Below are 27,045 nucleotides of genomic sequence, written 5' to 3' on the forward strand. Positions count from 1 at the left end.
AATTAAACATTCATAGAGGAAGGCAGGGCTACCAGTGGCTGCTCATCATGGTGGCTCTATGCTGTCTTAGGATCAGAGACACTGGATTTCAGTGGCTAGGGATCACCAGTAGGAAAAGCCTGTTGCTCTTGTGTGCTGCTTCTGGGCTTTGGCCCTTGTGGGGAAACAGGATGCTGGAGCAGAGAGGCCTTGGTCTGATCCAGCTGGGCTCGTGCTCTTGCGCTCCGTCATCTAAGCCTGCAGCTCTTCTGTCCATTGGTGAAGCAGCATTCATAATAATTTGTGCACCAGTTTGACCTGGATGTTGTTGCCCTGATCCTGCATTTTCTGACAGTCTGATGCCACAGCAGGTGGGTGTTCTGTGCTGGCTTGTGTGTGCTGAGAAGCGGGGTGGCTGTAGGCGGGCAACGCTCCTGGGTGGTGCACTGGGTGAAGAGCACCATGCGTCTGGCTGGAGGCTTAGAGCAGCTCCGAAATACGTTGCTGTGAGCATACACACTTCTGATCCACCAGCCTGTCTGTCTTGCAGGCAATCAATGTCTTCGCTAAGTGGGCCCTTGCAGGTGGTGCCCGATATAGATGACCAGGTGGCAAACCCAGAAAACTCACACGAGGTAAGGCCTGGTGGAGGGGACCTCTAGCAAATGTGCCATGCCCTCGAGAGAGGCAGGCTGTGCAGCCTGATTAGATGGGGCGTCTGCTTGCTTCGCATAACTTCTCTTCTGCAAGTCACGGAGAGGGCCAAGGAACTCGGCACAGCTCTGGAGCCCTGGCCCTGACCCGAGTCCTGTTCAGTCTCCCTCTGACCCCTGAGGTGCTTTGCCATGTGGGAACTGGCTGATGTGCATGTGTGTGTCTTTCAGATGGCAGCCATTTGGGGCAATCTGGTTCCTAGTCAGCAATGAAATGGGCAGGGCATAGGAGGTGCTGGGTAGCTGGACTTGCAGGCTTTTCCTGTCAGGTCATTCGGTGAGGAGGCTGAGGGCAAGTGGAAGTCCACAGCTGATGAGATGATGGGAGGGGAAAATAAATACCCTTGTGCGATAGGGACACATTTTTGCACTGAACTGTAGTTTTGAAGGAGATTTTTAAGCTTCAAGTAATTATATGTTATTAGGGACCCGGGGCCCAAGATCCTCATCCTCTTTCAAAGCAAATGCTTGTGAAATTCAGCTTGGCTCATCGTCCTCCCCTTTTCTGCAGCCACGTGCCGCCGCCTCTTTTTGTGGCAATCTTTGTTTCTTTCCCTTTAGCAATTAGAGTTTTTGAGAATATTCGTGCCACCTCAGCTCCCAGCTTGGGGTTGCTCAAAGGCGTAGTGTTTCTGCATAATACAAGAACTCTAGGGTTCTCTCTGATCCTGCAAGGCCCCCACTGGGCCTTGGTTTATTGAGGGGCTGGAGCAGTGAAGCAGGCTGGGCAACAACTGGAGCGCAGATGGCAGAAAACTTGCTCCAAAGCTGCCAAACACTTGTTAGGTCACAGTTCTGCCTGCCAAGTAGTGGTGAAGGCAACAAAGAATTCCCGGGCTGCCAGCACCACATCTAGCAGAGTTATTTCGGGGGGGGGGGGAGGCTAGCCGTGCAGACATGGTGATCGCCCTCTAGGTAGTATGCTGTGATCGGTTTGTTATGGCCCTAAGAGGATATCGCTGCTTAGCTCTTAGTGCCTTAGATGCAGCAGGTCTTGCAAGTCCAAGTCTTGACCCCTGTTCATCCTGGTTGGTGAAAGCCAGTCTGGGGGCTGACCAGGTGGGTCCACATGTCTCTACATGAAGGAGAGGTGCCTGGGGGGTCCAGTCCTGAAGAAGCCTGCCCTGGACCCTGCCGTTTGAAATAATCACCACCCAGTCTCAGATACCCCCCTCTTGGGCAGGGTGGTGGAGAGAGTGGTGGCAGAGCAGTGGCAGGAGCTCCTGGAGATACAGCCAAAGTGAGCCGAGCAGTGTGTGCTGCGTCACTGGCTGCTGGAGGCGCTTGTGCAGAAATGTTGGGAATGGGGAGGTGTGGGCCTCCTTCCTGGTATTCTCTAACAGGGTTCGTCCTTCCCACAGGCAAAGTTGACGGAGGAGTGTTCTCAGTACGAGTTTGAGAACTACATGAGGCAGCAGCTGTTGCTGGCCGAGGAAAAGAACACGCTCCATGAGGCCAAAAGCTTCCTCCAAAAGCGGCAGTTTGGGAACATCCCTCCTGTGCGGCGCCTGGGCCACGATGCTCAGCCCATGAACCCCCTTGATGCGGCCATTCTTGCACAACGCTACCTTCGGAAGTAGTTCATCAAGCCCACCGATTGCCTGCCGCCCACCTGACGTGGTGCGACAGCAGCAGCCAGGTCCCGGGATCCCTAATCATGTAGCAGTCTTCCCCTGACGGGCCTCACCTGCTGGGGCTTGCCCCAAAGGGGCAAGGGAAAGATCAACTCTCTGGGAAAACGGCTGGCAGATTTTAACTCCAAACCTAGACAGCTAATCTGCTTTTAATCATGACTCTGAAATCTACCTCTCTGTCTCTTTCTAACCACACCGTTCTCTGGACTGAAACGAGGAGTGTCTTTGGCAGGCTTCTTTTCTGATGCAGATGTTGAACTGCGGAGACCACATGGGTTGTGCTTCGCTCGATATGGTTTGAATAAGCTTGATCATTTTCCCCCTTCTTCCCTCCTGATGGGTTTCATGAAAGTTAACTATTTCTTAAACCCTCCCCCACCCTTTGTTCTATTTTTAGTTTAACACCTGGTTTGAATATACTTTGTGTAAAAGTTGACTTCAGACCTCTGTGTGACCACAAACTTGGCAAATGAGTCATCTTTACTATGAGCTTCTCGATGTGAGGAGTGCTGCTTGCAGTTTGTGACGCGGGGAAAGAGTTTCAACCAGGGCTGATCAAAATGTAGCTTTTCTGGAGGCCCAAACCTCCCTTTTTCAATCACTTAATTACTGTGGATATACTGGGAGTTCTAGGTTGGTTGGTTTGTTTTTAAACAGGTAGCTTATGAAAGGTGCAGTAATGTTGCATTAATTCTGTTGACGTTTCTCTTGCCCCCTCACCCACACTGGTACAGCTGAAGGGATAAATCTGTGATAATGTGAAAAGGGTTTGCTTGCTTGTTTGTGCCACCCCCACTCCCAATCTGTCTCAGGTTCAGAGAGACCTGCTGGGTCTCCACTCTTTCCTTCGTCTTGCCACTGTTGTCTTGTCCCAGGCGTTCCACCCTTGGCATCAGGAAGGGGAATTTGCCTGATGCTGTGTAAACAGCAGGTCATGCTGGGACTGGGCTGGATTATTTCTGAGTTCATTTGAACTGGATGCCTCTCTTGCCAGATAAGCCATTCTCAAGCAACCCTTCCTAGTTTATGCTGTCCCAGCCTTTCCTTCACCCTTAATTTTGGAAAGATGATAGTCTGAAAACATGAGGCTTCTGCCTTCTCCCAGTTGAACCACTGGATGCCTGCAGAGGCACTGGCGGGTCAAGGAAGTGGCACTGACATGGAAGAAGCTGGACAGGCAGATGACTTCTTAGCCAGATGCTGGTAGAAACCCTGAAATAAAATCCTCACCAGCGCAGAACAATTTCCTGAGTGAGTGTGTTTACATAATTGAAAGAGAAGTGCAAGTAGAGGGTTCAGCCCCTTCCCCATGAAGGAGTGCTTTTCTGCCAACAAGACCCACAAAAAAATTCTGGAAATCCTTGTTTTCCCCCTCTCTTTTTTAAAAAAAATGTGTAAACTTTTTAAAGGACCTCGGTGCCAGATCTGCTCCCCTCCCCTTCATGGGTCAGAACCTGCTTGGGTCAGTCTCTGGCTTTCTCATTGTTGCCAAGCTGGACAATGCCAGGTAGCAATGGGAAGAAGGGACCTGGACCATTCCTTTTGCGCCCTTGCCAGGGGATGGAGGTTTAAGGCTTTCTCCTGGCTGCCCCAAGGTCACCAGGCCTCCCGGCAGTCTTGACCAGGAAAGGCAACAGAAGTGTGTCTGAAGCAGCATGAGTTGCCTCAGCTGTGTGGATCCAGACTCGGACAGAGATGGGATCCATGGGCACTAAAAGGTTTGGCTGAGGTGGTGGTTATAGTAAATTTGGGCTCTCCAGGTGAGCCAGCAGCTGGCAGTCCCTTGCTATTGTATCTCAGGGCACAATCTCCCTGGTGACTTTTGGGGTTGCTGCTGGTAGTGCCATAGCAGCCCACAGGGGCATGGGAAGAATCCCTCAAGCTGGGAGGTAGATATTTTCTCCACTTAAAAAATGAATTGCCCCTCTTAGCCACTGAACCTTACAGGCAGAGCCAGCACTTGTCAAAAAGGAACCATTTGCTGCCAGCAGGTCTGCTGATCCCCATCTTGCTCTTCCTCTCTGTTCCCTCTACAGCTTTCCAAGTGCGCTGGTCCCAGCTGACATGTTTTCTTAACAATATTGGGATTGGGGGACAGCCAGCCGAAAGCACAGAGTGACAAGTGGGGGCTGCTCAGGGTACAGCCTGCACCACGATTTAACCTAAAAAGCAAGTCTGTTCTCCACTCTGGTAGCAGGAGGTTTCTGTGGACTTTAGAGGGACCATAGATTCTGCAGGAGGATGTATAAGTAGCGATCCTCTGAATCACTGGGGAGTGCAGATTCTTTCTTGCCCCCTCAGGAACGTGGGCAGAACAGACTCCATTCTCTCCTCTCCTTCCCCCATATCAACCACCTTCCCCACCAGCACTGGCTGTGTGTTTTGTATTGGCCATCCTCGCTAAAGATAGCAATACTGAACTCCAGACTGTAAAAGTGAGTGTTCCACCCAGCTGTTAACGGTATGACATAAAGCAAACTGGAAGGGATGGGGGGGGATGAAACTCAGCGTGAGTGTCTGGGTTTTGTCTTTGTGGATAACAAGCTGCGCGAGGCACCAGGGACAAAGATCCTATTGTAAAAATTGCAAAGAGAATTTGTATAGATACCTATTTTTGTATTACATCCAACAATTCCTGCATGTCAGCAATAAAATTTCATAATGTAGAACTGAATCTCTCCATTCAGAGGTGCTGGAAACCTCTCTCTCTCTGTGCGTCACAATTCCAGACAAGCATGTGAAAAGTACCTCATTCTATTTCTTTTGCTTGCTTTTAAAAAATATTTTTCCAAAAGTTGCTAGCCATCATACCTGTGAAGTTGTGCTTGAAATTAGGTAGGCAGTATCTGTGGAAGTCTTGGAAGCCAGGCTGTGTATGTGACCTGGTATTTGGGGGACAGACTTCAGTGCCCACCTCCTCCTCCACAGCTTGTAAAGCTATAATGAATCGCACAAGGAGTGGTTATACACATGTGATCATATTTGCATAATTTATGCAAGGCCTGGGACTCCAGTAATCTTGGTGCAAATTTGGGTTGTCCAACCATAGAACTTTAGGGTTGGATGATGGTTTGGGTAACGGAGAAATGCATCTCAATGCCTTACAGTGAATCGGAGCAAAGGACCTATTCTCACTGCCAGAGGAGCACCCCTTGAATATTTATACCACTCAATTTTTTCAGACAATAGTGTTGCCTGTGTTGTCATTGGCAGTCAGGTATGGCACTCGGTACTCATGGCATGGGTGTTTGTGGTAATTAAAAATGCTGTACTACTTAGAAATGTGTGGAGCTCTATCAGAGAGAAAATTCCACCAGCCGTTCTTAACAAACACTCTCAAATTCCTCTTGAGGAGCCACCCCCAATTCTACCTTTGAACTAAGGCCCAACGACTCCTATTTCTGCCCAAAAGGGCACAGGGTGACGGACGGAGAAGAAGGATTTCTGACCTATATCCAGCCCCCCCCATCTCTCTCCACCCCCTTCTGCAGAAGGAGGGTTGCAGGGAAAGTTTTTATTTCCGTAGCAACTATCGCCACACAGATCTTTAGCAAGCCCCATAAGCAAAAACTTTCTGACAAGGAAAGTCTGGTGCATTTATTGGAGGGGTGAAAGCAAAGTGCCCTGCTCTTCCCAGCCCCGCAAGGCCTTGAACCCACCTCTGCCTTGGTCACGTAGTGGGGTGTCCTATTTTTGGCCTTGCGCCAGCCCTGTTAGGTAGGCTAGGTTGAAAGGATGTCTGGTTCATTGTGCACTCCTGCTGAGTGGAGACAGGCCGAAATTGACCCTTCCCAGCCTAAAGCTGCCCGCAGCTGGGTAGAGGCAGCGCGCTGTGCTGGACAAGCAGGAGCGGCCTTGTTCGTTCCTCTTGCCTGGTGCCGCCTGCATCGGGGTCTTGGCGGGGCTCCGCCAGCCGGTGTCCCTTACCTGGGGATCCTGGGCCTGCCCTTGGGGCCTTCGGCCTGTCGGGCGCAAGCTCCGTCGGCGACCTCTCCTGGGATGCCCCGCAGGAGTCTTGTGTCAAGGTGGGCTGCGTCTTGCAGGTGACGGGGCTTTCGGGCCCTGCTGCTTCAGCTGCGGAAGCCCAGCGCTCGGGGGCACTTTGGCGGGGCGAGAAACAAAGTTGAAAGCACCGGAGGAGTCGCCCCTCGAGGCTGCCGGGCGCTGGTGCGACGAGGGCTGGAGCAGAGCAGACGCCACGGAGGGGACGGGAGGGGTGGCGGGGCTCCCTGCGCGGCCGCCGGCCTCTCCTCCGAGGGCAAGGAGAGCAAGCGAGGGCTGGCCCGGCCTGGCCTTCGTTCTGGCACCAGAGGGTCCCTCCCCCAGCCCTGCCTGCCTGCCTGCCTCTGGGAAGTGCCGCCCGCTGCGCCTCCTTCCCTTCCTACCGACGAGGGTTGCGCTGGGAAGAATCTCTGCTCTGCTCTCCCCGACAGGTGGGACTGGCCGGGCGGCGAGGGGCCGCCGCTGCCGCCTCCCCCCGTGCGAGACCTGGAGGGGCGCCTTTGTTCCCCTCGGTGCCTTCTCCCAGCCTTCCCGTCTCTTCCCCGGAACAGCACGGAGGAACCCGCGCAAGCCGGGAAGCCGCTGAGCGCCACTGGCGGGGGGCGCCGGTCTCGGTCTCGTTGCGCAGCCTTTGGCTCCCGGTGGCGCTGGAGCCAGCCCGCCGGGAGAAGAGCCGGACGGAGCGGGGGCGCCGTGGAGATTCAGCGCCAGCCGTTGGCTCTGCGCTGAGCGCGTGCAGAGTGCTTTTCTTTCGCAGCTCCGAGCCGGGGAGTTGGGGCGAGGGAAGGCGGCAGCCCGGCAAAAGGGCCTCCGGGTGGGGCATACATGGGCTGGGCCGGCACCGCCGCCCTTTGAGGGGGCAGACGGGATGCTGGGCGGGAGGGGCGCCTGCCAGTATGCCGGGGTGGGCGGGGCCGGAGGCAAGCCTGGGCGGAGTGACGGGCGCCACTCTTGCCTTTTGTAGGGCGGCCCGCCTGCCCCCCCCGGCCGGAGGGGATTCACGCACCCCTCGGCACCCAGCCAGGCGGGACGGGACGGGGGCTCTTCGGAAGGGTCCCAAAGGCCAGATAGATAGATCTGGAGGGCCGCATTCAGTCCCCAGGCCTGAGGTTCTCCTCCCTGATACTGAGAGTCGGCTGGTCTGAAAGGGGCCTGATCCACCTTTTCCAGGCTTCCCCTGACACAAACCCATCCTTAAACTTCGGGAGGGAGGGGGGCCGTTTGCCCATCAACGCCAGAGCATGAGCTGTGGGAACATCTGAAAGACACCTGGGCTTCCCTCTGGGTGGGCTTCAGGAGCTGGATCCCTGTAGGCAAGGGGGGCTGCAGATTGAAGGACTTGTTTTCCCGTCCTGATGGGATGTTCTTATTTCTGTTTGCTAAAGTTGCGTCAACAGCAGGGGTCTTAGATTCCTTACGTTTTGGGAGCAGGGTCCCTATGTCTCCAGCATCCTGTGAGCCAATCAGCATGAAAGGGATAGTGTGTTAGCCACTGGGAAGAGCCTCCTACCATGCTTCCTTGTCTTTTCCTGCTGGTTGGAGGCAATCCGAGTGAAAGGGGGTGAGTTAGCTACTGAGAAGAGTCTTCTCAGTAGCCAACACTCTCCCCTTTCATCCTTTTTGGCTCCTAGGGACATCTGTTTTTGTGGGAGAAAGCATTAAAAAGGATCTCATTCTCAATCCAGGAGCAAAAAAGGGGGGCATGGCTGTGACTATCACAAAGGGACCCTGCACTTCTGAATTTGCCACTGCACTGCTTCAACTCTACATATATTTAAATGAATTAACATACCAACTCTTCCAGACAGAGTCTGTCTTTCTTCTCATCAGTATGGGTTGTAACGTGCCTTGCTTTGTATGGAGTCTGGGTGCCTGTGCTTGTTCTACCTGCCCTGAGGCAGGCTAGAAATCAAAACCATCCAACCATTCCTGCTCTCCCTGCCTCTGTGTGGGTGGAAGGGGGGAAGCTCTGACCCGCCAGCCCCCTCTCAACCACTTCCTGTTGCTCAGCGACAGTAATGGGAAACAGACCCTGACTTTGCCTCTCTCACTTCTTCCTTGGAGCAAGAGGCCAAAGCAGGCAGAGGAGTTTTGTGCTTCCTTCCAGCGGCCCTGGTACTTCTCCACCATCTGCTCTGCGTGCCCAGGTGAGTAGGGCGTTGACGAGGGGCACCGTCTTTCCATCTCCCCACCAGCACACAGGGCGCCCTAGTCCTCTGCTCACTGCCTTCTGTGCTTCATTGGGTTGCTGTTCGGCTGAGGTTCTCCACTACTGGGGCGGGGGGAGGAATCCCTCTGGGCCTGTTCAGTTGGTTCACCACATGCATGCTCAGTTTTGCCCCTCCAGCTTTATCTTAGGCACAGACAGGGTGCTCTCAGACAGCTGGATGTGGCTGGAGAACGAACTGGCCATTTTCCTCCTTCCCTCTCCAGTCCTTAGCTTCTAAAAGGAGAGCTTCACACCCTTCTGACCTTGGGATTAGGGAGAAATTGTTTCCAAATGTGTGCCAGTTGGCTGTAGCAATGAAAGGAAGGCATTCTGCACTGGCACCTTAGCTGTTTCATAGAGTTGTAAGGGACTGCTCAGTGTTGGAAACCCACTTCTACAACATCCCTAATAGATGGCCATCTGGTCTCTGCTTAAAATCCTCTCGCAGATGAGAGACTACCCATCTCCCAAGGCTGTCAAATAGCTCATGCCATCACAAAGCTTTGCCTAATATGAGGCTAAATCCATTTTCTTGAAATTTGCATCTGTCAGTTCAGCATAGATGACTTTTTCCCCCCACGGACTGCTTGAAAGTTGCTGATGGTCTTTGCAGACCACTTCATTATTTTCCTGCCTGTTGTAGCAATTATAATGCACTCTGCTGGATGTTGGGTGGTTTTTAATGTTATTTTCATTGCTTCTTTTATTTTCTTATATTTTATGTGTTACAATTTGCATTCCATAGAATTCAGATTGTAATACAATAAAACAAATATAAAATAAAAGAGGCAATGAAAATAAAATTAAAAATCAGTGTGGATCTTTAACGTGGACATGCCCACGGACCACCTGAATGAAGCTTGTTGACTACTGGTGGTCCACAGACCACGGTGTGAGCACCTCTGATCTTTGCGACAGCCCTTCAGATATGTGAAGATGGCCATCATTCTGCCCTGTAATTATATCCTCAGGCTAAATATACTAACTTCTTCAACCTTCTCCAGCCCCTCTCTATTTCTTTTGCCCTCTTCCGGGTATATTTCAGTTTGTCAATATCCCTTTTAAGCCCTGTTGCCTAGAAGTGGAGGCTGTGCTCCATTTGAGGCATAGAGTTGTACTGTTCCTTTATTATTATTAATGCCTGCCCTGGGCCTCCCTTAACTCTCTCTCTCTCTGTAGGGGGGTGGGGGGGTGGGGATCACTCAGAGCAGAGTCAGGCAGTGGGGTATAGCCACCTTTTTAATTTCCCCGAATGCCCCTGACTTAGTGTTGCTTTGGGGCATTGTGTGAAGTTCAAAGGGCGGCCAGTTTCCACTGTCCAGCAGTGCTTTGATTATTGACATCACAGCCAAGTGTCCACCAGAGGACATTTTTGTGCAGGGCCCACTCAGACCTGGATGCTGACTCTGCCAAAGGCCTTGAGGAGGAGTTCCCTGTTCTGCTTCCTCTATTTACCTGCCCCCACATCAGCCTTGTCCTGCCTTCAGTGCCTGCTGGGATCACAGAGAGCTGCAAAGTTTCCCTGAGAAAAAGGTCACGGGCCGCTTGACTGCTTCCTCGGTGAGATTGCCCATTCTGGGTTTTGCCCGTCAAAGCAACCCTGGCCATCTCTGGAGTGCCTGGTTCAGAGATGTGAACTGGAGTGTGATGGCAATGCTCAGCAGCCCTTACTGTTAGCATGCTAGCAACAGCCACAGTCACCTGAATTGCTGCTGAAAGGTGCAAGCAACATTTTCATTTGTGACTCTGACTGGGGCCAAATAGGCTTTTTCAGTTCTACCCCAGTTTGGGTGTGGTTGGTGTGTTTTTTACAGCTCTAATAATGTACGTAGAGCCCTCCAGACTCTCTTAAGCAGTCGGGAATTGAGCACAACCTAAGGAGCCTCCAGCCTAAATTGTGCCATGTGGGAAACCTGCAGAGGCAAGAGAGAGAGTCGGGGCAACATGGGATGAATGTGAGCCAGAGGCCTTAGTGCAGGCAAAGGCTTTGGGTTGGTTAGGTCCTTTGGGAGCCTGCGCTGCTTTCCAGCCGGAACTACTGAACCACCAATCTGGGGACTGCCAGCTAAGCAGAAAAATGCCGGACCAGCCAGCCCCTGTGCGTCCAATGGCATTAAGTATGCTTGTTCCCTCACCTGCTGAAGTCTGCAGCTCAAGATGCTGTTACAAAGGCGCAGCTATAGTTGCCCTGAACCTCTCTCCGCTGCCTTCTCCCTGCGCTTCAGGCCCCTTCAGTTTGCTGTAATCATTAACCAGATGTTTGAGCTGTGCGGATACCAGAAGCAGGGACAGAGGGTGGAAGCAGGGTTGTCAGGAACAGGAACTGTGCCGTTGCATTGGGGGAGGCAAAGACTGCAAAGGAGCCCTCCTTGCGAGAAGCAGTTCAGGGCCAATCCACGTAACCTTTGTGGTCCTAATTTGCTTATGTTAAAACCATACCTGGTCCCCTTATCAAGGCTGGCAGCCATAATCCTCAGCATGCTTCTTGATGGTAATGAAACACCAACTGTCACCCAGGCCTGGCTACTTAGTCAGCCAGAATCTCTCTCGCAGTCTGATTGGCACGCAGCCAGGCCTGTCGCTATCAGTGCAGATAGGAAGATCCCAGTGGCTTCACTGGGGGAATAGCCCCGCCACTTGAGAGCCCTCCTCCACAAACAAGAAAGGGGCCCCAGCACCCATTGTTTCCTGTGGCTGGATGCTGGCACATTTCCTCCTCCTCATTGCCAGAAGGCCCTGGGAAGGGGTCTGTGTTTCTAGAGCTGGCCTGGCCTGGCTCATCTTTGCTGATGTGTCACATTTTTTGCATTTTTCTCTTCATCCTCCATCCATCTGGATATTTCTGGAAAAAACAGGATTTGGCTGCCCCTGTGTCCACTCCTCCACATAGGCAGCTTAGCTAAGCAGCCATCGTTCTTGGTTCCAGGAAAACCCCAGCCGCCAAAGTTGCTGCTGCAGAGGAGATCTGGACTGCTGCTTTTGAGCTCATTGTTGAGAGGTGGGGGGGGGGAAGAACACCCTAGAAGGCCTGATCCTTCCAAGCCTCGTTGCCACTGCTGGTGTACTAAAAGGCCAGCTGCCAACAGAGTTCCAGGCTGGAAAGCCCAGGGGCGTGGGAGCAATTTTGTGTCCCAGGAACGGATGTGTGCCAAATTTGAACAAATACTAGAGGAAAGCAGCCCCTATATAATTCTATGGCAGATTGCCAGATCCTTTTTTTGGGGGGGGGAGCTGACCACACTCCTGGAAGTGTTCCTGGAAAGGGGTGCCATTAGATACCCCTGCACCGAAAGTTTGGCTGATGCGCCTGGTGTTCTGAGTGTAGCGCCTGCTCCCTTGGTGCATGTGATTCAATATCAAGCTTTTTAACAACAGGGTTTGTACAGCACGCAGGGACTGGATGGCGTGTTTGCAGCCTGTATGTGTTTTTGACATTTGGAGGGGTGGGTGGGACCTTGGCAACAGCAGAAAAAGCTATTTTGACAACAAATTCCCTTGCAGGGTGTACCAACCAGTGTGCCCCCCCCACCCGCCCCTGGACAGTGTCTTGACTACAGTGCTTGCTTTATCTCCTGTGGGACTGAGCTAAACTTAACATGCCATGTCTAATAAGCACCCCTCCTATTTGGGGCAAGCTGCCAGGGTGCCTTTTTTTGGCTGAAGCTCACCAGAGTGTAGCCCCAGCTTAGCTTAGATAAACAGTAGCAGGGTGACTCTGAGCCATGTGCAGAGGGCCTTACCCCAACCCCAAAGTAATTATTCTACTATAGGCTTAGGAAGTAGGGCTTGCTGAGTAGCAGCCCATCCAGGAGAAGGGAGCAGCTTTGGGGCCCCATCTGACAGCCCTCCTTGTTCAGGCCAAATCTAGAGGCCAAAATGAGCTGTTTTCTGCCTTTGCTGGGTGTTTCTCCAGCCATGGCTATGCAAACATGCCCAGCGGGTCTTAGTGCCAACCCAACCCAACCTTGGAGGCCTCTCCGGTGCACAGAGAGGGCCCTTTGTGCGGTCCTCTTTTCATCTCTGCTTCTTCCAGCCGCATTTGGGCCCTTCAACAAATACAGCAGGCGCAGAGGAAGCTTCTTTCATGAGGCATTTCTTGCTCTGGGGCCCTTGTAAGCTTCTCCGTCAGGGCCACCCCCTTCCTTCTGGCTGCTGGGCTGGCTGCCCCTCCGGAGCCCAGAGGAACAGGAGGTCCTCTCTTCTCTTCCCTGGGTCCAGCCCAGGCTTCCTGCTCCGGGAAGGGGGTGGAATTGTCATCCAAAGGGAGCCAAGCCGGTCCTGATATTAGTGAGCTGTGTGCTTCCAGCTGCGCGGAAGTGAGCTGCAGTTTCCATTCACAGCCCAGGCCAGCCAGCGGCTGCTGCTGCTCCTGTCTGCAAGATCCCACTCAAGGGGCTGCTTTCCCTCCTCCCTCTCTTTCAGAGGCTCTTTTCTTCTCCCCGGACCACAATGGAGGGAGAGCAGCAGGCTTGAAATCACACTGGGCCTGCACCAGGTAAGCCGAACTACCGAGTCAGTTAGTGGATTGCTTGCCTCTGTGGCTGTCAGGAAGCTGCTAACTGCAGGAGCCCTCTTCTTGTTTTGTGGGCCCTGTGTAGGGTAGTCATGTGCCCTAGTTTAGAAGATAGTCCTCTGTTTGAAGGGCTATCCCATCCAAATCTGATTTAAAAATAATAAAGAACTACTTTTAAAAAGGAGAGCTGGCGGGTGGGCTTGAAGTTGTCCATCAACACCTGAGCAGACTGAGCAGACTCACACTGCAGGTCCCCTTTGGGGGGTTACATTTCCTTCTTATTTTTGGTGATGGGTGATGGACAACCTGCTCCTGTGCCAATGGATGGGCCAATATAAAGAGGTTTGTCGAAGGCAGCCCTGAAGTGGGGGCTTCTGCGTGGAGCTGACTGCTGAGTTCACTAATGTGTGAACTAGCCTTGAGGTTCCAGGCAATTCTGCTCCCTGGATGCCCCTCTTAAGTGAGCACAAAGGCAGAAGCTATGTTAGAAGCTGTGCTTGTTCCTCAGGGGACAGTTCTGTTGGCTGGATCCTAATCTCCACTGAAGCTTGTGTGCCTCAACTGTGGTTCTGTGGATAACTTACTCAGATGTGTGGATTATCTTCACAAACTGATGCAGGAACTGCACTTAATTTCTCAAAGAAAATGTTGCCCGGGGTCAAGTCAGCTGTGAGCCATCGCACTTGCCAGTCTTGGAGGCTCCACTTTCCTATCCCCAATGAGTGGCGACTAGTTGGGGATGCAGGAGCACTCTGAACATGCGGATGACTCTCAGTAGGAAATTGCAACCCCAGTCAAGTCCTCTAGTGTTATCTTAACAACGTTCTCTTGAACTGGATGAGACGAGCTGCTACATTGTCAAAGCTCTATAGAAAATTCCATTTTAAGGGACCTTCTCCAGTGCCCACTACCATTATGTCCTCAGCCAAAGCTGGATCTCATTCAAAAAGTCTTTAAAAAATACACCTCCCCACCCATAACCTAAAGTTGACTTTCTTTTGTGTTTGATGTTACACAGAACCCATAAGCAACCCATCTGTTGAAACGGAAACATTCATTTTTAAGATTTGATTGCCTCACCCCCGAAATGTTTGTGGGCTGGCAGTGTTTCCTCAGTGGTGTGTGAGGGTGCACTCTGTGCATGCTTTTGGTTCTTACTGTCTTTTTTACTAGCTAGTATGTTACAGGGGACGCAACCTGCCACTTACAACAACAGCAAGTTCCAGGACTCCTCTGTGTCTGTGTCTGTGTCCGGCTTCTCCTGGTTCCCCCCCTCCCCCCCACATTCCTGCACTCTTGGTTTCTTGCTGCAACAGTCCACGCAGCCAGAGGTCAGCTGGTGTCCCTGCAGGCAGCGTTGGGCAATTGGTCAGCACAGGACAGACTCCATCTCATTCCCAGATTCATTTCAGCATGCCAGTTTCCAGCTTAACCCCAGGCACAACTGGAGGTGTGTGGAAGGGGAATTTCTGGAGTTGCCGGGTCATCCATGACCATTTGTAGTATTTTCCCCCTTCTACATTTCTCCAGCCCCTTACACTCTCTCTTTCTCACCCCAGGACCTAGCAGTGTCCCCCAGAGAGTACCCTGTGGGTGTGGAGGGAGAATCTGTGACACCTTCTAGACCGCTATACCCCACCAAGCATCTGCAAAAAAAATAAAAAAAATGTTTTTCCTCCCAGTATGATATTTGGAAAAATCAAACCAAACTGGGGTTTGTTTGTTGGTTGGTTTTTAAAATAAAAATCCCTCTATTTTTAAAGTTATTATCTCAAATTATTAAATTTATTTAAATCAAATTATGAAAGTATCTCTATATGTATTTTTGAAAGGAAGGACAGGATATAAATTTAAATAATAATAGTAATAATATTTTATTAGCTGAACAAAACCCACTCCAGCATTTGTGTATTGCATTCTAGTCAGTCACCAATGTTTTGAGTCTGAGCACCGGGGGTGGTGGTGCATTTGTAACGTGTTTAATCCTCTCTGAGTTTTGCAGATATTTTTGCAAGGAGTCTTTTAAACTGCCTTTTCCATCCCTTCTCAGCTGCACTGGCCCCAGGTTTGTTGAGACGCGTGCATAATTGTCAATATTGTGGGCATATGAGAATGAGCAGTTCTTATCCCTGGCAGAAGTAACAGTATCCCCCCTTTTCCCCTCCCAGCCAATGTTTTCATCACTACTGAGGTGTAAATCCTGCTTAGCCCTATAGGTGTGCAGATCACTGCTGGGGGTTTCTGTGCATCTCCCTGAGTCTTGCAGAGATGAAGTGGGAAGCAGCAGCAATGTGTTAGGAGGTGCTCACCTTCCCCATAGCAGTGATCAAACTCACACCCTGATCAGCAAGGGAGACTGTCATTGTGTGGTTGGGGCCCATAAGCGTGCATGATATATGCTTTGCATGTTCATGAGAAGTGGCAAAAATAAATTCAAAAATACACCCTCTCTTCCCTGGCATGGTGCCCAGCCCAGCTGCCTGGCTCTCATCAAAGGCTTGCTAGAACTTTAGGAAATCTTGCACTCAGGAAGAGCTGGGGTGGTGGTATATTTGCAGGTGAGGCTGATGCTTGGCCAAATGGACCCTGGAGGAAGGTGGCTGTGAGCTGGACTTTGCTCAAGGGGTCATCCAATCCAGCCTGTTCTCCTGACGGGGGATGCTAGAGTGTCCTTTGAGAAATGCTTGTCTATCTGAAAAGCACTGAGCAGCTCTTACTCAGTGTAGCTCTGTATGTATGCCATTTTACATAACAAAACAAAAGTCCCTATCCCAAGGCAGTTACAATCAAAAGTTTAACAGTAGAGAGAGAAGTGGAGGAGATAAAAGGAAAGATCAAAAAGAGTTGCTACTAATCCGTTGACCAATTTTCTTTTTCATTGTCTTAATTAGTCCATTGTTGTTGTTGTTATGTGCCTTCAAGTCGACTACGAGTTATGGTGACCCTATGAATCAGTGACCTCCAATAGCATCTGTCACGAACCACCCTGCTCAGATCTGTAAGTTCAGGTCTGTGGCTTCCTTGATGGAATCAATCCGTCTCTTGTTTGGTCTTCCTCTTTTTCTGCTACCTTCTGTTTTTCCCAGAATTACTGTCTTTTCTAGTGAATCATGTATTCCCATTATGTGTCCAAAGTGTGATAACCTCAGTTTCATCATTTTAGCTTCTAGTGACAGTTCTGGTTTAATTTGTTCTAACAGCCAATTATTTGTCTTTTTCGCAGTCCATGGTATGCGCAAAGCTCTCCTCCAGCACCACATTTCAAATGAGTTGATTTTTCTCCTATCTGCCTGTCCAACTTTCACATCCATACATAGAGATCGGGAACACCATGGTATGAATGATCCTGACTTTGGTGTTCAGTGATACATCTTTGCATTTGAGGACCTTTTCTAGTTCTCTCACAGCTGCCGTCCCCAGTCCTAGCCTTCTTCTGATTTCTTCACTGTTGTCTCCATTTTGGTTAATGACTGTGCCGAAGTATTGATAATCCTTGACAAGTTCAAGGGAGGGTTAATTGTTAGAACTGAAATGCCTCTTACCCTGCATTAGTGCTGTTGTTGCTGCTCTATTGTTTTTATTGTATTATTGTATTTTATCACATTGTGTTTTAACTGTCATTTGTACGTCGCCTAGAGTGGCCATCGGCCAGATAGGCGACACAGAAATTAAATTATTATTATTATTATTGTCAAGTTTAGAGTTACATAAATCTTCTGTTGTCATTACTTTAGTCTTCTTGACTTCTTCAGCTGTAGTCCTGCTTTTGTGCTTTCCTCTTTAACTTTCATCAGCATTTGTTTCAAATCCTTACTGGTTTCTGCTAGTAATATGGTATCGTCTGCATATCTTAATTTTTTTATCTTTCTCCCTCCAATTTTCTCACCTCCTTCATCTTGGTCCAATCCCGCTTTTCGTATGATATGTTCTGCATATAGATTAAACAAATAGGGTGATAAAATACACCCCTGTCTCACACCCTTTTCGATTGGGAACCAATCGGTTTCTCCATATTCTGTCCTTATAGTCGTCTCTTGTCCAGAGTATAGGTTGCACATCAGGACAATCAGATGCTGTGGCACCCCCATTTCTTTTAAAGCATTCCATAGTTTTTCATGATCTACACAGTCAAAGGCTTTGCTGTAATCTATAATGCACAGGGTGATTTCCTTCTGAAATTCCTTGCTCCGTTCCATTATCCAATGTATATTTGTGATATGATCTCTGGTGCCTCTTCCCTTTCTAAATCAAGCTTGGAATTTCTCGCTCCAAATATGGTAAGAGCCTTTGTTGTAGAATCTTGAGCATTACTTTACTTGCATGGGATAAGGCAATAGTTTGATGATTACTGCATTCCCTGGGATCCCTTTCTTTGGAATTGGGATGTATATGGAACGCTTCCAATCTGTGGGCCATTGTTTTCTTTTCCATATTTCTTGACAGATTTTAGTCAAAATCTGGACAGATTCAGTCTCAGTAGCTTATAGTATAGTATGCCATCTGTTCCTGGTGATTTGTTTCTTCCAAGTATTTTAAGAGCAGCTTTCACCTCACATTCTAAAATTTCTGATTCTTTATCATACAGTTCCTCCGTGAATGAATCTGTCATCCTGGCATCTCTATTATAGAGTTCTTCGGTGTATTGCTTCCATCTTGCTTTTATTTCATCTCGGTGCTCCCTTGTTAATTATTGTCAGTGTGCTCCCTTCAACATCAACATTAAAGTCCATATCTTTCATTAATAACTTTTGTTGTTTTTAAATTTTAATGTTTAATGTATTGTTTTTATTCTGTACGTCGCCCAGAGTGGCTGGTGAACCAGCCAGATGGGCGACTAATAAATTCAATAATAATAATAATAATAATGTACCCTTTGCCTTTCTTGGTATGCTCTCCTCTCCTCCTGAAACCCTTTTCTCACATGGAGGTCACCATTCCAGAGTGAGAGGATACCAGTGGTAAGCAAACTGGACCAAAGGCATCCTGCCTACTAAACATAAAATCCTGTGGCTTTCCTGGATGCATGAGCTGTCTGCTCCTGTTCTGTGTATATCCCTTCCTTGTGCTGCAGTTCCTCCCCAGACGCAGCAGCTTTTCAGATTGAGGAAAGAAAGACTTTGTTCTGAAAATATAGAGCTGGTGTGAGCCCTGTTTGGTTTCTAAATCAGGGTCGTTGTCATGGCTCAGTCTGGCAAAGAAGCCACACACTCTGAGCGGGGGGCCCTGACACACCCCCAAGCCACAATATGTGTGTGTGTGGTGGGAGGGTGGCAGTTAACAGTCAGAGAGAGGCACACTGTGTGGACTTAGGGCGCTATTAGTTTGAGGGCTCAGTACTGGGGCTGAACCTCCAGTTGTGCTCAGCTATGTCATTTGCCTCTTTACCTAATGGTGCACCTTAGCAGCCATTCCCCAGCCTGGTGCCCTGCAAATAGTTTGGACTACAACTTATTCAAGTAGCCCAAAATGCTAACTTATTCAATCCTTTGCAGTTTGCAGATCGTGTTTGCCTTCATATCAGTCACTCCCATTATTCAGCTGGAGAAGTGGGGCCAGAAATGATAATTTGCTCAAGGCCCTGTATGTGGTGGGGTGGTGATAATTAGCATTTATATGGCATTTGAGAGTCTTCAGTGTCTTTGTCTCAGATCTGTCTTCAGCTTGAAGGTGGGTGGCTCGGACCCAACCCTGCCCCTCTCTCCCAAGACCTTTTTGCTCTGCTCCTCAAGAGCAAGTTCTTCCCCGGCCCTTGTTGCCACACTTCTAACCCTGCTGGGACTCCACAACATCCTTGTGGCCTGCCAGAAATAGCTGTGGCCTGGCTGACGTTTGAGTGCAGAGGGAAAGGAAACATCCGGACTCCAAACAACCAACCATCTTCCCACCACTGAGGCTGCATCTTTCCCTGACAGTGACGGGAAGTGCCCTGGAGGGGCTTAGAGATGCCGGGAGGGGGAAAGAGAGGAAAAACTTACTGTGGCTTAGTTCACAGGGTCATGCACAACCATAATCTAAATGCTGGGCCTCGGTGCATGATAGGGCAGTACGCAGAGGATAATGGGTTGTGTTTGGGTGTGGAGAAATCAGGTTTCAAATCCTATTCTGCAATGAAAATCAAAGGCCTCTGTCTTGGCCTGGCCTGCTTTACAGGGTCATTGAGATGATTAAATGCCACAGGAGATTTTAAAGTCCTCTGTAAACTGCAAAGAGCTACGGCAAATGATACACAGTTACTGATGGATGCCTCCATCTAATCCTGTCCTCCTGGATGTGGTTTGTGATATGTGCCCGCCCCTATCCTTGTCTGGAGAGGGCAGTTGGGAGGGATGATGGTCACAGGATTTTCTGGCTTAAGAAGCAGTCCTCTCCCAGAATCCCATGACCGCCACGGTGCCTGAGAGCAGAAAGGCAGCTGTGGCTAGCTAAGAGGAAGCCAGTTACTGGGCATGGTCAAGGTATGGCCCGAAGGCTCCTTTCATTGACAGTTTTAATTATCTCGGCTCCGAGTACGAAGAGGAAGTTTGCTTTCCCTTTAGCTCCAAACACTCTGGGGCTGTGTATGTTTTCCCTGTTTTGGGATAGATTTGGACCCCAAATGGGTTAAGGTGCAATTTTAATCTCTTTCCATCCTACTGCAATCTTTAACTGCGTTAACAGAAGCAGCATGTTCAGATCACGGGAACTGATGCTTCCATTTTATTCTGTGCTGCTCAGGCCACCTGTGGGGGACTGCATTTTAAGAAGGACCCGGACAAACGAGTATGTCCAGGTCTGGAACCAAAGGTGAGTATCCAATGATAGTTCTACTCAGATTAGACCCATTGAAATGAATGAACATGGCTAAGTTAGGTCCATTAGTTTCAGTGGGTCTGCTCTGAGTAAAATTTAGTTGGATACAACCCCTAGTCCTATGAGGATCTATTGGAAGAGATAAGTATGTTTAGCCTGTAAAACAGCAGATTAAGGAGAGACATAAGAGCCCTTCAGATATTGAGGGGCAGCTGCCATACAGAAGATGGGCCAGACTTGTCCTCTCTTGCTCCAGGGGGCAGAACTAGATCCAAGGGGTGGCAATTGCAGAGAAGCAGATTTTGGCTAAGCATTACAAGAAACTTCCAAGCAACAAGAGATGCTCAACAGTGGAACACGCTGCTTCAGAAGGAGGAGGTTGGTTCTCCTTTGCTGAAGGCATTCAAACAGAGATTGGACAAACCACCTGTCAGGGATGCTGTAGCTGGATCCACAGTGCAGATTTTGCCTAGCGCAAGGGGTTGGGCTAGCTGACCTCCAAGGTCCCGTCAAACTCTGTGATTGGAGTGGCTGAAATGTGTTTTTTTTTAAAGATTAAAACTGGCAGCAGGAGACAAAACTAGCTAACCAGGTGAAGAGTGGCGGGTGCCTCATGTTTGGGGGCTTGTCCTTTTAGCCTGTCCAGTGGATCTGGGCAGAAGCAATATTTTCCCAAGTTGTTGATGATGACATCTCCTACCTCTGCTAGGTGCCGTTGAGGGAATAGCCATGGAGACCCAGAAGCGGGAGATGGAGCTTCTCAGCAACAGCATGGCAGCCTACGCGCATATCCGAGGTGGGTCGGGAAATGGGGGGAGAGCATAGGTGGGCAATGTCACAGAGCCACTTTGGGGTGAAGATGGAAATTTGTTTCCACTATGTTGGGGAGCCTCTGTCCTCCAGCACTCTGCCTCAGGATGGGAAGTGGGGCAGATCTTTCTCTCCCCCCGCTTTATCTTTCAAAATGAGCCCCCTACTTCTTATAGTGTTTTAAATTTTAGTATAGAATTATGATACTATGAGGAGCCCTCAGCTCCCTTCGGTGTTTTAAATAATAAATAAATAATATTCAGATAATCAGTTTAAAACATCAGATAACATTAAAACAAAAGCTGTTTAACTTTATTACATCACATCAACTATCATATCAAATTGTGTTCCTCCCCTACCCACCTTGGTATTCCTTCATGTCATCTCAGCTATTCAACCCAAGACCATTATTTTTATTTCCCCAACTGAAAAAATTGTATGACTATATTTTCTCTACATTTCATTCCATCTTCCCCATACCATAATATTCATGTGAGTTTTCAGCATTGAGTACCAATCATAACTTCCCCTTCCATTGCATACGTAATTAAATATCTGGTTCCTTTCAGTGTTTAGCTACTAAAATACCTGCAGCCATTAAGAGATGGTAGATTAACTCAGTTTCTTACCTCCGAATGTCACCAGCGCCTGGTGTGGCTTCCACTCTTATAACCCTAACGCAACTCTTATAAACTTCACTCCTTTTAGCCACAATTTGAATCTCAAAAGTCTGTCTGGCCATTCTCTCCATCTCTCTTGCCTAGACAACCCTGAGAGCTTTGGCCTGTATTTCGTGCTGGGGGTCTGCTTTGGCCTTGTGTTGACCCTCTGCCTGCTGGTCATCCATATCTCATGGCACCCTCAGGCCATCCCGCCCAAGCCCCGCAAAAGCCTGCAAGACTTCAGCGAGGAGGAGGAGGAGGACGAGGAGGAGGAGGAGGAGGAGGAAGACACTGTGGACCAAGTAGCAGCTGAGGCCCACTTGGTCATGACCGAGCTGCCTTTGGAGCCCCATTCCACACCTGATGGGACCCTCACCGTCAATGTCTTTGCATCAGCAGAAGAGCTGGAGCGTGCTCAGCGGCTGGAGGAACGCGAGCGAATCCTTCGGGAAATCTGGCGCAATGGGCAGCCTGACATCCTGGGCACGGGAACTGGGACCATCAGCAGAGTCCATTACTATTGACTACGTGGCCAACCATGGTCACATTCCTCACCCTGGCAGGGTGGACTGCTACTGACCCCTTGAAACCCCCTTGTGTCACCCCAAGGGATTTATGGATAATTGCATCAGCCAGCCAGTATCTATACCTTTTGGTGAGGACTGCTCTGGCACCACCTACGAGGGTAGCTGTTTTGCATGGGGTGAGGGGTGAGAGAGGAGGTTTACTTCAGGGCAAGTGACGTGACAAATAGCAAGAGGAAACCACAGTGACCATTACTCAGTTAAATTGTTGGAGGGGATGGCCGGTTCAAGAGCCTTGTTGCTTTCCTCCACTCTTGCTTCCGTGTTTGTTTGACACCAGGCATATCTGGAGGGCCAGCACAGACAAAGCAATGGAGTAGGAACCATCACTGCGACCAGAAGCAGCATCCTCGTTTACACGCGAGGGCAACTTCTGTTTCCCTCCATGCTCATGTGCAGGGAATAGAGAAAGTGTTGCTGCAGTGCCCACTTGGGTAACAGAAAGGCATGGGGGGGGCACAATTGACCTGGGTGGGAGAAAATGCATGAAAGGGGAGAGATGTCCCAAGAGTTGGCTGGTGTGGAGGTAGGAATCTGTATTTGCCTGCATGAATCTGGTTTGTGTTGTGCCAGACCGATCCAGTGGGCCCAGAAGGAATATGGTGTCATTGAGAAGGAGCGGGGCTTGCCACACCTGTTCTGTTTGTAGGGAAGATACTGCTTTGGCATAACGCTACACCAAAGAAGGCAGGCGAACTGTGCCAAAGTTCTACACTCTCCATTTGCCCCTTTTCCTTGCCTGGGCAGAGGTGGGGGAAGAGCTTCATGGTGGGTCCATTAAGGACCAGTATCTTCTACCTTCTACCATCCCCCCTCCCAGTGCTTATTATTTTCAGGAGTTTTGTGAGGAACAGGCAAGCACTAGCTTGAATATTTTCCATGCTACTAGGAATTTCTCCCAGTGAATGCTCTGGGTGAAGCACTTAATCCCATCACACCCTCAGCCAGGTTGATGGGACATCCTGTAGGTCTCTTTGCACGGACAGGGAGATGGGGGGGGCATTAAGCATCAGGCAGTCCAAAAGGACAAATAACAGGAAGGCTGTGGATGGCCCAGCATTTCCTCCACTGTCTGCAACACTGTTGTGGTTATTATGGGTCAGCAGATTTGACCAAGGGCCTCTGCTGTTCCTTTCCCTGGTGGGAAAGTGGAAGGGGTCAAATTGGCAGCACTCCCGCTGGTCTCACAGGGCTCTGGGCCTAGCGCTCATATACCCTCCTTCCCACATTGATACAAGACATCACTGGTTTATCACAGCAGATATTCTGTTCTATAAAAATGTGCCTTACCTTTAATAAAAATCATTCCAATTTTCCACAAATCGCTTTGTGATGTTAGTTTGACCTAAGGCTGTGGAAATTCTTTGTCCTCCGCCTAATTTCACATGGGTGAGAAGGACAATTGAGGGAGTGGGGAGCGATGGCACCAAGAGACAAGGAGTGTCGCCCTCTCTTTTGCCTTGGATCCCATCTGCTGCTGGCATGCAGCCCCCAACAGTCTGCAACAGATTTTTATTACTTTTGCAATTTCATTACTAAGGGAAAGAAAAAGAGAAAAACCCTTGTCAACTATCGTGAAGGAAACATTTAAACCTTTATACATCCATTTTCGTTTACACATTTACGGTAGATCAATATAGGCCATCCAAGTCTCCAGATATGTATCCAGGTGAAGTTGGCGTTTATAGAAAGTACACTCAGATGTAGCAAGGGTGTTTAGGTCATTGTGTAATAGTTAGTGGAGAAAGTTCCTTTTTCAGTGCTTTATAAAAGTAACTTGCAAAGCCATCTCTACCTGGAGCTTTGCCAACTTTTTCAACTTCTTTCTAGGAGCATGATCCAAAGTCATTATGGAGCCTATTCCAGCCTCTAGCACCCTTCTCCATGGATGCAAAATAGGGGGTACATGAGTAAGAGTGGTGTCTCATAGAGTCCAGAGCTTGGAAAAGTTACTTTTTTGAACTACAACTCCCATCAGCCCAATCCAGTGGCCATGCTGGCTGGGGCTCATGGGAGTTGTAGTTCAAAAAAGTAACTTTTCCAAGCTCTGCCCTTGTGGATGTGAGGCCCTCCAGATGTCAAGGGGATCAAATGAATGCAACATATCAACCAACCAGCCTTCCTGCTGAGAGGTACATCTGGAACCACCACTCCTATCCATTGCAGCATTGCAACAGTGATTCCAGTACAATGAGGAGAGTAGAAAGAGCCTAAGTCAGTTCCTTTCTATACAGCAGCCCTCTTACAAAGAAAAATCTCCCATTTGAGTCTAGCAAAGTCTCACAGACCAGGAAGGGACACTTTTGAGCAGTTAGAGGTTCCAACCACATAAATTTGATCTCCCAAACATCTTCCATTTAGCAGGTGGTGTTCACACTTTTTCCCCTCGGATCAGGATGCTCTCTCTTTAGCAAAGATTCTATCTTGTCCCATTTAGGGGCAGTGCCCAGCCCCTTCACATTCACTTAAATAGGCTATAGTGTGTGTGTGGAAAGTATTGGCATTAGGATGTAGAATGTATATCTCATCCCCCATCATGACTGAGAGGAGAGAGGGAACATCATTCAGTACTTCACAAGGAAACAAACATTTGAACTTAAAAGAATAGCCCAACTAGATGTGGGGTAGCGCTGAGAGCTGTGCCCACCTGAAGGGAAACTCAGGGGTCGGCGGGAGTCTGAACAATTTCACAGACACTCCCCCCCCCATGGAACATATAAATGCCTAAACGTATATTGTGATTAGCGGTATGGTAGAGAGATTGGATTCAATTACTCACGAAGTGACAGAGTAAGCAGTAAGCAAAGCAATGGGTCAGCCATTTTGAATTCACTTGCTTTGGTGGAGCAGTATTCGGTTTCTTTTTAGCCCTCTTTCCGTTCTGCATTTGCACATCAGAGCCATCATCAACAGCTGGACATTCCACATCAGGGATATGAGATTCATTCAGGATTTTGACTGGTTGCTTAGCATCCAGTGCTACAGAAACTTTCTTTTTGTACTCTGTTAGCAATTTAAAGGGACATCCCTTTAATGAGAGCCTGGCTTCCCTGAATGCCACTGTGAATGGATGAAAGTCAGGGCGACGCTTGAGGATCTCTGGAGCATGATCTGAAATAGCAGTTGTGTCAATTTGACATGGCAACGTGCTGTGATAAGGGAGAGGAAGCCAAACAAAAACCAATTTTGATGTACTGATGAGAGGAAAGTACAATCTCATTTGGAACCGTGTAATATGTGCCAAATATCAACCAGTCCATATTCAGACATGCCCTCAATGTTGACCTCACTGAGGATTGACTTTTGCGAGGGACAGTGCACTTATATAAAATTTGATCTAAAATCTCATTAAAATCTTCACCATTCACCACATGGTCATAATTCATATCAGTCAAGTGGCTAAAACACTCGTACTGGAGGGTCCACAATTAGACCATATACATTCACTATAGCAATTGTCTTGTTTGTGATCTTAGACAACAACACAAGAAAACGCCCATAAGGGTCAATTACTGTTTCCAACGTTGACAAGCATTTTATGTGTAACTGTGGCTTTAGACTTTGAGGAGCCATTTGCGTATACCTCTGCTATCCAGTCTTTACAAAATCTATCTTCATCTTCCACCAAAAGATGTGTTTCTTGTAAGGGTGGCACCAAGAGAAAAGGCGGGTTGTTCTTGCTTTTGGCTTCAGTCCCACCTGCTGCCAGCGTGCAGCCCTTGAAGGAATGGGGCCCTTGGCAGACAAATGGCTCTTCACCCCTGGCCGAACCTCCTTGAGTTCAACTGCTTTGGCAGTTCAAGAGAGCTGGAGAGAGGGGACGGACAGACACTTGGCCATTTCCCAAATATATTTTTATAGCTTAACTTCTTTTAATTTTCCCATGTCCCAGATCTGTCTCCATCCACCAGCCTAACATGAAGGTCCAATTTTCCCCTGCCCCAGACCTTCACGTCTTGAGAGCTTTCTGTGTTGCTGCCTCCCCACTCCGTGCTTTGTTCCCAGGGGGCTTCTCTGCCTGTCTCCTGGCATCATCTTGGAAGGAGAAATGGGTTGGGGGGGGCTGGCTTACTGGGGTCATAGCCTCTGTCCAGTAATTCCATGCTTTTTTCCCAGAGAAGGGGGAGTGAAGGGGGGAGGGAGAGGAAATGTGGTTATGCTAGAAGTGGGGGGGATGCATAAACAACAGGCACAGCTGTAAATCTGATTCGTAAGAGTTCATTCCATAATTAGGGAAAGCAACTAGTTTCCCCATCGAAAAGACCAAACCCACCCATTTGACACAGTAAAGGCCCATTTGCAGTCATTGTTCCTGGGACAAAATTTTAAGGGTTCAGAGCACATACCCCTCCTTCCTTCCTTCCTTCCTCCTTCTCTCTCTCTCCTCCTCCTTCCAGTTTGGCTTGATAAAAATAGCCCATCCTCTCCTCCTCCTCCTGTTCTAATTGGAGCCAGATGTTTTTTGGCAGGCCAAAGGGGCTGGGCAGGAGGCCTGGAATGCAAGGGGTGAAGAAGGGGTGTTGGGGGAATGAAATTATCCTGCATTTGCAGAGGGGAGAAAGAGGGTGAGATTTCTGGGCCAAGATGCCCAAGGGCTGGCCCCCACCCAGCTGCTGAAAGTTAAACAGTTGACATCTGCTTTTGGCTCTTCAGTGCGTAGCCAACTGTGTGGGGATCTTCCCCACACACAAACCGTCACCATGGCCAGCATGTCCTTCAAAGCTAGTCACCCTGCCAAGGAAAACCCTTTTTTATCCTACCCTACCCCCAGAGCATGGAAAAGTTACTTTTTAAAACTACAACTCCCATCAGCCCAATCCAGTGGCCATGCTGGCTGGGGCTGATGGGAGTTGTAGTTTAAAAAAAGTAATGTTCCCACGCTCTGCCTACCCCCGTTTTTCAAGGTTTGTGGGACACAACTTTCTGCTCTGCCTTGCTCTCCTCAGAAGACGGTCTACTTTGTATACCTCCTCCTTATTTGTTTGTCTTATTGCATTTGTATACCGCCCCATAGCCGAAGCTCTCTGGGCGGTTTACAACAATTAAAAACATTAAAAACAAATGTACAAATTTAAAAACACATTTAAAAAAAATTTAAAAAACACATGCTAAAACATCTAGAAGAGGAAAGTCTAACATGTTAACATCTA

The 27,045-nt window shown here is 49.0% G+C and overlaps 2 protein-coding genes across 15 annotated transcripts in view; both read left to right on the forward strand.

The window, feature by feature from the left end:
* STK40 (serine/threonine kinase 40) overlaps window positions 1-4,995 on the forward strand; it is a 37,665-nt gene extending 32,670 nt beyond the window's left edge. For all 4 annotated transcript variants that reach the window (XM_061597448.1, XM_061597446.1, XM_061597447.1 and 1 more), the window contains 2 exons: window positions 530-614; window positions 2,054-4,995. In XM_061597448.1, coding sequence (XP_061453432.1) covers window positions 530-614; window positions 2,054-2,272 — 304 coding nt within the window. In that variant the 3' untranslated portion in view covers window positions 2,273-4,995. The remainder of the gene's footprint in view (window positions 1-529; window positions 615-2,053) is intronic.
* Window positions 4,996-6,126: 1,131 nt separating this feature from the next.
* Window positions 6,127-25,992, forward strand: EVA1B (eva-1 homolog B). Of its 11 annotated transcripts, none has more exons than XM_061597464.1 (6): window positions 7,224-8,475; window positions 12,960-13,032; window positions 15,053-16,384; window positions 17,978-18,008; window positions 20,549-20,635; window positions 21,414-25,992. In XM_061597464.1, the coding sequence occupies exons 5-6, from the start codon at window positions 20,569-20,571 to the stop codon at window positions 21,833-21,835; spliced, it is 489 nt and encodes a 162-aa protein (XP_061453448.1). In that variant the 5' UTR covers window positions 7,224-8,475; window positions 12,960-13,032; window positions 15,053-16,384; window positions 17,978-18,008; window positions 20,549-20,568; the 3' UTR covers window positions 21,836-25,992. The 11 variants fall into 11 exon arrangements, with proteins under 11 accessions (XP_061453451.1, XP_061453447.1, XP_061453455.1 ...); XM_061597465.1 differs by having other exon boundaries at window positions 15,053-16,048; XM_061597463.1 differs by lacking the exons at window positions 15,053-16,384; window positions 17,978-18,008 and adding an exon at window positions 6,128-6,351 and having other exon boundaries at window positions 8,397-8,475.
* Window positions 25,993-27,045: the final 1,053 nt, after the last annotated feature.

The sequence above is a fragment of the Rhineura floridana genome, chromosome 15 (genome assembly GCF_030035675.1).
Source record: "Rhineura floridana isolate rRhiFlo1 chromosome 15, rRhiFlo1.hap2, whole genome shotgun sequence".
Taxonomy (NCBI): domain Eukaryota; kingdom Metazoa; phylum Chordata; class Lepidosauria; order Squamata; family Rhineuridae; genus Rhineura; species Rhineura floridana.

Coding starts and splice junctions, on each gene's coding strand:
- EVA1B (XM_061597467.1), top strand. CDS start 20,569: ATGGAGACCCAGAAGCGGGAGATGGAGCTTCTCAGCAACAGCATGGCA. Junction 20,636..21,413: donor AGCCTACGCGCATATCCGAG/GTGGGTCGGGAA, acceptor TCTCTTGCCTAG/ACAACCCTGAGAGCTTTGGC.